Here is a 10389-nt window from a genome sequence, read left to right on the forward strand (position 1 = left end):
TAAACTAGCAAATAATCTTGAATTGTTATTATTTATATATATATAGATATATATTATTATATATAAATTATGCACCGGACGTCAATTTTCATTACAATTGAACTGAGATTGTTTTCGACCAAGTTGCCTCTTTTATTTGTTTTATTTATGGTTGACATTTCGTAGTGGAACATCGGGAAATGAAACCGAATCGATTTTAGGATTATCTCACCTTAAAATCATTGGACCTTTTTTAAATCGTATGCACATATTTATTACGTGTCTATTCGAAAACAGAATCTTAAATCAATTCAAATCCATTAAAATTCCTTCCAGATGACATCCCAATGATAAGCTAAACCTTAAAATTTAATCAGCATCAGCTGTTATTTTGTTTGTATATTCCATTTCGTGTAAATTGCTTTAAAACAGCCCGCGAATGGCATACCCGGAGTCAAAATGGTTAAATTATTGGACAATACAAATCAATATTTTACAAGCAATTCAGCGTGTGGATAATGGTCTTATGATAGGCATTTTGCCAAACAACTACTCATGTATGAGTAGGGTTTCATCTAAGACTTGTAACAATATGAAAGGAATACTCCTTAGAGAATTATTGGTGAATGTAAAATCGTAAAAATTTGGTATGAAGTCTTCATAGCAGAGGCTCATTCTCTATCTTGACATCGCACTCAACCATGGAGCTGTCGACATAGTCAAACGAAGTTGGTGTTTTTCGGCTACTGATTTGGTAGCTGGAATTGGATAGATGGTACTGGGATTTCTCCAGCTGAGTGGCAAAACTGGAATTCGGGGCTGGTGTTAGTTTGGGCATGCTGCGCTCTAGAACGTCTTCGGGTCCCGCCGCCGCGAGCATGTGCTGATCCTCCTCCCTGAGTTCCACCAGAACGCGCGCCATCTCCATTCGAAACTTAAGATTGCTAATGGCTGACAGAGACTTTACGTGCGGCATCATGCTCATCAAGAAACTCAAGTCCGAATCGTTCTTTAGATCGGGTTCAGTGGTAGACTTTGACGCCTGGCTGGCGTATCCATTCAATAAGGGGACATCGTTAGACGGCGAAGTTTTCCTCCGACGTCCTCTCTTCGAAGGCGGGGGTGGACGTGGCAGGAATTGTTGGTGGCGCGGCAAGTGTATGGGCAATGTGGGCGATAGATCCTGATCGGAACGATGGGCGCCCGAGGATGAAGAATCCAAAGGCTTGATCAGCGAGCCTTTATCCGAGCCAGAGTCCTGGGGCACTGACGGCTCCCGCTTAAATATGTCCTCGATGATTTCAAAGTCAACAGAGTCATCATTGTCCAAATCCAAATCGATAGCGAAGTCAACCAGTCGGGTGGGCTCGAAGACTTCCGGCTGCTCGGTGTTCATCACGAAGGGCTCTGGTGGAAAGGGCACCAGGCCCTCCGGATCGAAGATTTGGCGCATGAACTCCAGTGAGCGAAAGTATGGCCAGTGGGACATCTCGATTCGTTTCTGCTGTATCTTGCGCACCTCTGCCCGGTAGCTGTCCCGCATTCCCTTGAAACGTTTCTTGCAGATCGAGACTGCAAAATGACCAGGTGTTATTTATAGGTTTCCTAGGCATATAAAACCCTCCTCGTTTATCCGCCACTCACCATCCTGCTGCATTATCTGCGCGACACTCGCCCACTGGAGAGCTGCGTCCTGGTTGCGGTACGAAATGGACATGTTTGTGTCCCACAGGCACCGCCGCTTGGACACCTCCTGTATGAGACGGTAGTTATCTGATTTCATGGCGCAGTGGACCAGAAATTGCGGTTTGTCCACAAATGCAATGCTCCGAAACTTGCGGATCCCGAATTTTCAACGCAATTTTCACAGCAATGACCGCGCTCACAGCAAACTCGACGAATGTGTGAGCGGTTTCGACCCGACGGTAACACTTTTAATATCCCAAATTCGGGCTTGCTTTGCTGCGTTTTGGTGGAATATACAAAATCTTGCTCTTGCTAAATCTCGCAGTTTCGCTTGCCACTACAAATAAATGATTAATTGCGCCTGGCAGCTCTGGTCGAACAGCTGCTTAACGGTATTACCAGGTGCATGCAAAACGGCCACACCAAAGGCACTATGACACTAGATGAACTTATTTAGTAGGATTTATTACAAACGTTTAAAGAGCACAATGTACAATAACTGCATTTGATTCCAAAAAAAAATGTTAGTTTAAAGATAAAGAATTAGATAAAGACCCTTTTGGTCGAAAAACAGTAAGAAAGAGACGAGTCAGTTCGTGGTGTCATACCAGCATACTTTCATTGGGGTTGCAACCCTGGCAGTAAAACAAATGATTCACAAACGAATTGATTTTGTTGCCGGCTGTGGGTTTAAAACTCGATAAAATCGTCAAGCAGCCATGTCGAATTCTGTGGAAGAGTGCAAGGATGAGGACCTGCCGGCAAACACGCTGGAGCACTTCACCGAACTGCAGCAGGTGCTGGAGATGATCGACAACATCAAATCCATTGCCGCTAACACCTTCGAAAGGGAGTTCGAGCAGTACGCCCAGGTTTTGTCTAGATATCAGGAGCAGCCACACCTCTTGGATCCACATTTGGAGGAGTTACTCGGCAAACTGCTCCACAAGATTCGGAAGCCAGATCTAGACACTGGAGAGCTTCATGCAGCCTTCAAGTATCTCTACATCATCTGCAAAGTGCGCACCTATAAGGTCCTGGTAAAGTTTATGCCACACGAACTGAGCGATCTGGAGTTTGTTCTGGATTTGCTGGGTCAGCAAAATCCCAAGGAGTTCGAACAGTGGGAAACGCGCTATATACTGCTCCTGTGGATGTCTATCCTGGTCCTAAATCCCTTTCACATGTCGAGACTAGATGCCTATGACACCTCCACATCTGCTCCCACCACCAATTGCAGTCCCGTGAACCATGTTCAGTCGAAGAACACCAAGATGGATCGCATCTTCGAGCTCATCCAGCTTTATGTGTCCTCCAACGACACATGCAGCAGCATGGCTGCTTTCCTGGCCGCCAAGTATTTCATTCGCAGTGACATCAAGGATCTATATCTGGAGCGCTTCCTGGACTGGATTATGGAGCAGCACCAAGCGGACACGTTGAACGTCAAGTTCGGCCAACTGGCTGCAGTGGCTGCTATTTTAAAGCACGGAAAGCGAGAAGATCTTCTGCCCTATGCGGACAAACTTCTTCAGTGGATCACTTCCTGTCAGTACAAGGATGACAACGACTTTCTCAAGTACAAGAACTATGTAAAAATCATCCAGAGAATTGGATTGGTTCATTTGAAGCCACGCATTGCCAGCTGGCGGTATAAAAGAGGTAAGCCTGGGGTTTGTTATTCACGCATGAAACCATAATAAACTAGTGTTTTCTTAGGCACTCGTTCACTGGCCACCAATCTAAACCAGACAACTGCGGCAGGAGGTGAACCAGTTGTTTTGGAGCAATCCCTGGAGGAAGGCGAGGAAATAGTGGTCCCCGATGCCATAGAAGAGGTGATTGAGGAGCTGCTCCAGGCACTGCGAAGCGGAGGAAACGATATACGCTGGAGCGCCGCCAAAGGATTAGGCAGAGTCACCAATCGCCTTCCCAAGGAGCTGGCCGATGAGGTTATAGGGTCTGTGATTGATATACTCAACCCGCTGGAACCCCACGAGGCCTGGCATGGTGCATGCCTGGCTTTGGCAGAACTGGCAAAAAGGGGATTGCTGCTGCCACATCGATTGGAGGAGCTAGTACCCCTCCTTATGCAGGCGCTCTTCTACGACGAGATGAAGGGCTACATGTCGGTGGGGCAACACATCCGAGATTCAGCCTGCTACATGTGCTGGGCATTTGCCAGGGCTTACAATCCGGATGATGTGAAGCCATTTGTGCACAAAATCTCATCTGGCCTGCTGACCGTTGCAGTGTTCGACCGCGAGGTGAACTGCAGGCGGGCTGCCTCGGCAGCTTTTCAGGAAAGTGTGGGACGCCTGGGCAACTTTCCCTTCGGAATCGAAATCTCCACCACGACGGACTTCTATTCCGTGGGCATCAGGCAGAATTCCTATCTAAACATCAGTGACTACATTGCACAGTTTGAGGTGTACAGGGAACCATTGATTAACCATCTAGTTCAGCATAAGGTAAGCCATTGGGATTCGGCTATAAGGGAGCTGACAGCCAAAGCCCTGCACAAACTATCCCTTTGGGAGCCCGAGTACATGGCCGCTGTGGTGCTGCCGCAACTGCTGGCAAAAACTGACACCATCGATATTAACTGCCGGCATGGTTGTGTCTTAGCCATGGGAGAAATAACACTGACCCTACGGAAACTAGAGGAAAAGAGTGATCCCCAAGTGGTTTACCTCTCCAACCAACGGGTTGCGGAGCTGAATGAACTAATAATAACGTTCCTAGACAAAAATTTCTATCGCGGAATGAGCGGCGACCTGATGAAATCTTGCACCAGCAGCTACATAAAGAACTGCAGTCTGGCCAAGTTGCAGGCTACGCCGGAGTGCTTGGGTAGGAAAAGAGTCCCTAAAGTATAACAAGCATATTATTTAATTGCGTTTATTCGTTTCAGTTTCCTGGCAGAAAGTCATCGATTCCTGTTTGATCACCAAATCAAACGCTATTCGGGATGGTGCGGTGGAAGCGTTCGGTGAACTCTGTACCACTTATTACTGCTCAGATTCCAGGCACGGGGAAAACGAAGCCATAATCAACACTTATCTAACAGGTGCAGATAACGATTTGGAGGAGCACATTCGCATGGGCTACATTGCTGCTCTGGGTGTGCTCCCATCCTTTATGATCCGCTGTCATCTGCAGGCTATATTGGACAGTCTGGTGAAGCACTCCCTAACTCCACTGCAAGCAGTTCTGGTGGGTGAAATGGGTGACCGCGAGAACATCCAGGCATACAGGTGGAGCGAGGCACGGACACAGAGCGTGCTGGCCTTGACCAAGTTGGTGAAGACCGTGGGATATGGAGGGGGAATTGGTGAGTCAATGATCTTAGTTGTGGGCTAAGAATGTGAACAAATCTTAGTATACAATTATTTTTTCAGACTCATTTGCTGAGCCGAAAAACTTTAACAAGGTTATCGAATGCCTGTTAAGAGCTCTTCAAGAGTACACCCTGGACAACCGTGGTGACATCGGAGCGTGGGTGAGGGAGGCGGCTATGTCATCGCTATACGAAATCGTCACTACGTGTCCGCCTGATCTCCTCGCCCCAGAGCAAGTGCATGAGATTGTCGTGGGCTTTATGCAACAGGCGGTGGAGAAGATCGATCGCACTCGTGGATTAGGTGGTCGCCTTTGCTGCCAACTGATCCATCATCAGCCGAGGATCCCCTACATACGGGAGCACTCAAAACTCTTGGAAATATTTCCCGCGGATGCGGATTCCGTACTTTGGTTATTTGCCGATCACACATTCCCGCTGTTCTGCGAGCTGCTCTCTCTGCCGGATTACTCTAAAAGAGTTCTTTTGGGTCTGAGTGCCAGCATTGGTCAACTGACTGAATCTCTTGTAAGTTGTATAGACCACCTCTATATCAATCTCTAAAATATTCTTCCTGCAGATCAAGTATGCCTCCAGTGCCTTATTCCACTTCTTGCGTTCCAATCCTGAGACTGTTCCGCGTCTCTGCTCCGAGGTGGTCCAGATTTTCGAGGAGCATCTACTAAACGAGCGCGTGACCTATCCTCTGCTCAGTTTCCTGGATATACTCATTGGCTCCGGAACTGTAGAATCGGTTCTACACGATGAAGCAAATCCCTTTGCAGAGGATATCTTTAGGCTGCTCAACCTGGAGGTTAAGGGCTACAAGAAGCTGTACAAGACTGCGACCAGCATCAGTGCTTTTTGCCAGTTGCTCCAGGTTCCTCGCCTGTCTAAACGCATCCTCTCCAAGCTCTCAGTATTTCTTGGACTGCAGCACGTCCACGTTCGCAAAACCGCTGCCACAAAATTGTACGAAGCGTTGGCTCTGCACGGCGATGTCACCGAAGTGCCCGAGGAGAATATGGATGAGATCCTAACACTGCTCTCCGAAACGGACTGGACCCAGCCGCTGGTGGAGGTGCGTCCGCTGCGGAACCAGTTGTGCCAACTAATGGACATCAAGCCTCCCGTAAGTGGAGCAGCTGCTGCAGCCGCTTTGCAGCAAGCGAGTGCTGATAAATGAATGTTCCCACATGTATTTAATATATATTAATGCACAATTGTACTGACAACATACATAAGTGGTATTCATAAGAATTTTTATTCTTTATTTTGGAAGCACATCTTTATTTTAACATGTTTTTTAATATTTATCGTTTTCAAAACAAAGAGCTTGTAAGTTCGATTTTAAAATTTCACTTGCTCAAAATAAATTAAATATTGTTCAACATTTCAAAAACCAACGAACACTTTTTGATAAAAAGTGGCTATTTTCAAGCCAAATAATTTCGAATAGGCGCTGGGCCATTTCCCATTTCATTGCGACGGTCACACTGCGACAGAGACAGAAAAAAACAAGACAGGCGAGGGAATGAAAAATAAATATAAATTAAACGCGGACTACCCAAAAGCAAGGAGGGATAAAGGAGTCGAGATCAATTAAACACCGCCGGACTTCACACGGAGAAATTTGTCATAGAAATTGGTTTTTTTGTAAATAAAACACGAACTCGCAAAACACACGTTTCTTTCGCCGCACAACGTTGTTACGTTACACAATTGTGGATTGTGGTGTCACCTACTCCGCAGCCAGTGCAAATCACGATGAGTATTTGGGGGGTCCGATGTCTGACGCAGAGGTTCATCCGGCAGGCGTACATCCTGGCCAACAGAAGGCTATTGGGTCCAGTGCCGCAGCGCTCGCCGCCGGCATACGGTAAGTGAGGTTATGGCCGGCTGGCCAAACCGATCCGTGTTTTCATGTTTTTGCCGATAACTAACTAGCATTCACGTCGATTTCAGCTCCTCTTCGGCCAGCCCACAGCAGCCTCTATCAAATGGTAAAGAAACGCACCCTTGAGGCGCGCACCAAATTGCAAGCCAACAAATATCCAAATCATCAAGTCTGCGTCACCAAGCCCTCGACCACGCCCCCCGTTGAAGAGTACGAGACGGCGGTGGAGGGAGCCGGCGTTCCCGCCTACGCCAATGCCCAGTTTCAAGCCCATTCCCAATCGGAGCCACTCTTTAAAGTGGTACCCATCGTTCATACCATTCACCATCCATTTGCATTAGCTGGATAAGTTGGGGATGCAAACTAACTTCCTACAAGCCTTGTGAAATTGATAACTAGCGAAAACATAGCTGGGTTATTAAACAGAAACCAGTTTGCATCCCCATCAAAGACTTGCAGAGTTATTAACAAATATTAAACAATATAATCAATTTCCAGGGCTTTGCTGACGTCAAGTCCGTCTGCAGTGCTAAGGATGTGTTAAAGTCGGACAGTGCAAAGCTCAGCACCAGCCAACCCGTCCTGGATTCCTGCAAAGCGACTAGTCCCTGCGAGGAATTCAAGCGCAAACGAAAGGAGACCACCTGCCAGCCCTGCGACGAGGATGGTACTGCTCCCGGTGGCGGTGATGGTGGAGACGAGGAGTGCGAGTGTCGGATGAAGGACCTACGGCTTAAGTGCCTCTTGGGTGCCCTGGCTGCCTTGTTAGCCGGAGGATTTGTATGTTTCGATCTGATATCTAAAGGAAATATTCTCTAATTACTTTGCTATCATATAGCTCGCTTGGTTTATGACGCGGGATACGGATGACAGTGAAGCCAAAAAAGCCGAGGCGGAGGAGGAGGAACGAAAACGTAGATTAGTTGCTGGACTAGCCACGAGTAAGTAAAGCGAAAACCATAGATTTTTGAATTGGTAGGCTAGATTAAACCACATTTGCCAACTGATTCAGATAAGCATTATCTTATACATACCTCAAAATCATCATGATTGGATAATAATTACAACAATTTTCAAGATAGGCCGAGGTAACTTATCACTTTCTCTCTATGCGCAGGTCCGCCCAGTTCTGAGGACCTTCCCAAGCATGTGCCGTACCTGATTATCGGCGGCGGAACCGCTGCCTTCTCTGCTTTCCGAGCCATCAAGTCTAACGATGCAACAGCCAAGGTTTTAATGATTAGCAACGAGTTCCGCAAACCCTACATGCGCCCCCCACTGTCCAAGGAACTGTGGTATACGCCCAATCCTAACGAGGATCCCATCAAGGACTATCGATTCAAACAATGGACGGGATCCGAGAGAAGGTAGGTCTGAATAACTTTTTTTATATAATTGAAACCCATTAAGTTATTCCCTTCCTGTTCACAGCTTGTTCTTTGAGCCGGATGAGTTTTTCATTGACCCCGAGGATCTGGATGATAATGCAAATGGAGGGATTGCCGTCGCTCAAGGTTTCTCTGTGAAGAAGGTGGACGCTCAAAAACGCATAGTGACGTTGAACGACGGTTACGAGATAAGCTACGACGAATGCCTAATTGCCACCGGCTGTGCCCCCAAGAACCTGCCCATGCTGCGTGATGCTCCGCCCAGCGTGCTCGAAAAAGTAATGGTCTATCGCACACCCGATGACTTTGATCGCCTCCGCAAATTGGCGGCGGAAAAGCGTTCAATCACAATTGTTGGCAATGGATTTATCGGCAGTGAACTGGCCTGCTCCCTGGCACACTATTCCAGAGAGAACAATGGCGGTAAAGTGTACCAGGTGTTCCAGGAAAATGCCAACATGTCAAAGGTCCTTCCAAACTACTTGAGTCGCTGGACGACGGCAAAGATGGAAGCCCAGGGTGTCTGCGTCATCCCCAACGCCAGCATTCGCTCGGCAGTTCGCGATGAAACCAATCTAAAGTTGGAGTTAAACAATGGAATGACTTTGATGTCGGACGTGGTGGTGGTCTGCGTGGGTTGCACGCCAAACACGGATCTCGCGGGACCCAGCAGGCTAGAGGTGGACAGAAGTCTCGGCGGTTTTGTGGTTAATGCAGAGCTGGAGGCCAGGCGGAACCTGTACGTGGCCGGTGATGCTTCCTGCTTCTTCGATCCTCTGCTGGGCAGGCGACGGGTGGAGCACCATGATCACTCGGTGGTCTCTGGTCGGCTGGCCGGCGAGAACATGACGGGAGCAAGTAAGTTACTGGGCTTAAAGTTAATAACCGATCGATCATAATGTTCGCCGTACCTTTTGCAGAGAAACCTTATCAACATCAGAGCATGTTTTGGTCCGATCTAGGTCCAGAGATCGGATACGAGGGTATTGGCTTGGTGGATTCCTCGCTACCCACCGTTGGTGTGTTCGCCCTGCCCTCGGAATCCGCCACGCGCGTTGACCAACTGTCTGAGTCTAGTGATTCCGACGTGCCGGAGACCAGTACGAGTTCCAGCCAGTCGTCAAAATCTGATGCCGGGGCTAGCCAAGATGGCGTTACCTGTGATCCCGATGAGGCGGGCAACTATGGCAAGGGTGTAATATTCTACTTGAAGAACGACAAGATCGTCGGCATCCTGCTGTGGAACCTCTTCAATCGGATAGGCTTAGCTAGGACAATAATCAATCAGAATAAGAAGTACGATGACCTCAATGAGGTGGCCAAACTGTTCGAGATTCACGCGTAGAGAACAGCGAGTCCCGAGGGACCATGGAGAAGATCTGGCTACCCTGATATGCTTATCAGCACGCACCGAACAGAACCTATCCAACCCGAATGCCTTTAACTGTGTTTACTGTGTACATTTGCAACTGCAACTAGATACGAACGGCAATGACGCAATGCAACAGAAATTTTAGTTTTATTATTTTTGGAATAAACCTTATTTTGTAGTCAACGACATTGATTCGGTTATGTAGCAGCAAAGTGCATATCTCCGTGTAAATATTGAAAAGTCGTAGACAAGCGGGTCTCTGTTGAATTGTGTGTAACTTTCGTAATAAACCAAGCACCAGAAAGTTGTTGACAAAAAATTCACCGTACCAACTAAACTGTTCAAATTATTCATTTTCGGTGTTGAAAAATCCGCTTTTTGATCCTGAGGCACCCGTTATTTAACTAATCCTAAGAGATTTTGCTTTGATTCTTATTTAAATAAATCGTAGGAACTTTGGAACTTATTTTTTTTACTTCAATCATATAACCCATTTGTTTATTGTCCGAGTTGTCTCACAACGGCACAGAATTTAAATGTACATATTTTTTTGGAATTTTCCCAGAATTTGACTAAACCATCTGCCTTATAAAAGACGAGCACCTGGTTTAGGGTTTTAGGCTGGATTAGCTGAATATAGCGAGGATCAATAAAATTCGCGAAATATTATTTTCGCTGAAGTAGGATCCTACCTGACTTCTTGTGCCAAAGGTGGTTACTTATTAGG

The 10389-nt window shown here is 47.0% G+C and overlaps 3 protein-coding genes across 6 annotated transcripts; 2 read left to right on the forward strand and 1 right to left on the reverse strand.

Moving 5' to 3' along the window:
* Positions 1-34: 34 nt before the first annotated feature.
* On the reverse strand, positions 35-2013 carry CG11723 (uncharacterized protein). Of its 2 annotated transcripts, none has more exons than NM_001272977.1 (2): positions 1624-2013; positions 35-1551 (listed from the first exon to the last, which is right to left on the reverse strand). In NM_001272977.1, the coding sequence occupies exons 1-2, from the start codon at positions 1760-1762 to the stop codon at positions 638-640; spliced, it is 1053 nt and encodes a 350-aa protein (NP_001259906.1). In that variant the 5' UTR covers positions 1763-2013; the 3' UTR covers positions 35-637. The 2 variants fall into 2 exon arrangements, with proteins under 2 accessions (NP_001259906.1, NP_608647.1); NM_134803.4 differs by having other exon boundaries at positions 235-1551.
* Positions 2014-2255: 242 nt separating this feature from the next.
* On the forward strand, positions 2256-6402 carry Tbcd (Tubulin-binding cofactor D). Its single transcript, NM_134804.4, has 5 exons — positions 2256-3327; positions 3385-4518; positions 4580-4999; positions 5067-5533; positions 5586-6402. Exons 1-5 carry the CDS (start codon positions 2385-2387, stop codon positions 6189-6191), a joined length of 3570 nt encoding a protein of 1189 aa, NP_608648.1. The 5' UTR covers positions 2256-2384; the 3' UTR covers positions 6192-6402.
* Positions 6403-6491: 89 nt separating this feature from the next.
* Positions 6492-10127, forward strand: AIF (Apoptosis inducing factor). 3 transcript variants are annotated; one of them, NM_001272978.1, is made up of 7 exons: positions 6492-6884; positions 6971-7200; positions 7401-7682; positions 7741-7843; positions 8020-8269; positions 8334-9148; positions 9211-10127. In NM_001272978.1, exons 1-7 carry the CDS (start codon positions 6773-6775, stop codon positions 9633-9635), a joined length of 2217 nt encoding a protein of 738 aa, NP_001259907.1. In that variant the 5' UTR covers positions 6492-6772; the 3' UTR covers positions 9636-10127. The 3 variants fall into 3 exon arrangements, with proteins under 3 accessions (NP_001259907.1, NP_608649.2, NP_722765.2); NM_134805.4 differs by having other exon boundaries at positions 6971-7008; NM_164456.3 differs by having other exon boundaries at positions 6971-7203; positions 9211-9843.
* Positions 10128-10389: the final 262 nt, after the last annotated feature.

The sequence above is a fragment of the Drosophila melanogaster genome, chromosome 2L (genome assembly GCF_000001215.4).
Source record: "Drosophila melanogaster chromosome 2L".
Taxonomy (NCBI): Eukaryota; Metazoa; Arthropoda; class Insecta; order Diptera; family Drosophilidae; genus Drosophila; species Drosophila melanogaster.

Bases quoted from the DNA above. Each gene is read 5' to 3' on its own strand.
- CG11723 (NM_001272977.1), bottom strand. From the start codon at position 1,762: ATGAAATCAGATAACTACCGTCTCATACAGGAGGTGTCCAAGCGGCGG. The intron at 1,552-1,623 runs GTGAGTGGCGGA...GTCATTTTGCAG, and splicing joins GCAGATAATGCAGCAGGATG to TCTCGATCTGCAAGAAACGT.
- Tbcd (NM_134804.4), top strand. From the start codon at position 2,385: ATGTCGAATTCTGTGGAAGAGTGCAAGGATGAGGACCTGCCGGCAAAC. The intron at 5,000-5,066 runs GTGAGTCAATGA...TTATTTTTTCAG, and splicing joins GGGATATGGAGGGGGAATTG to ACTCATTTGCTGAGCCGAAA. The intron at 5,534-5,585 runs GTAAGTTGTATA...TTCTTCCTGCAG, and splicing joins GTCAACTGACTGAATCTCTT to ATCAAGTATGCCTCCAGTGC.
- AIF (NM_164456.3), top strand. From the start codon at position 6,773: ATGAGTATTTGGGGGGTCCGATGTCTGACGCAGAGGTTCATCCGGCAG. The intron at 8,270-8,333 runs GTAGGTCTGAAT...TCCTGTTCACAG, and splicing joins TGGACGGGATCCGAGAGAAG to CTTGTTCTTTGAGCCGGATG. The intron at 9,149-9,210 runs GTAAGTTACTGG...TACCTTTTGCAG, and splicing joins CGAGAACATGACGGGAGCAA to AGAAACCTTATCAACATCAG.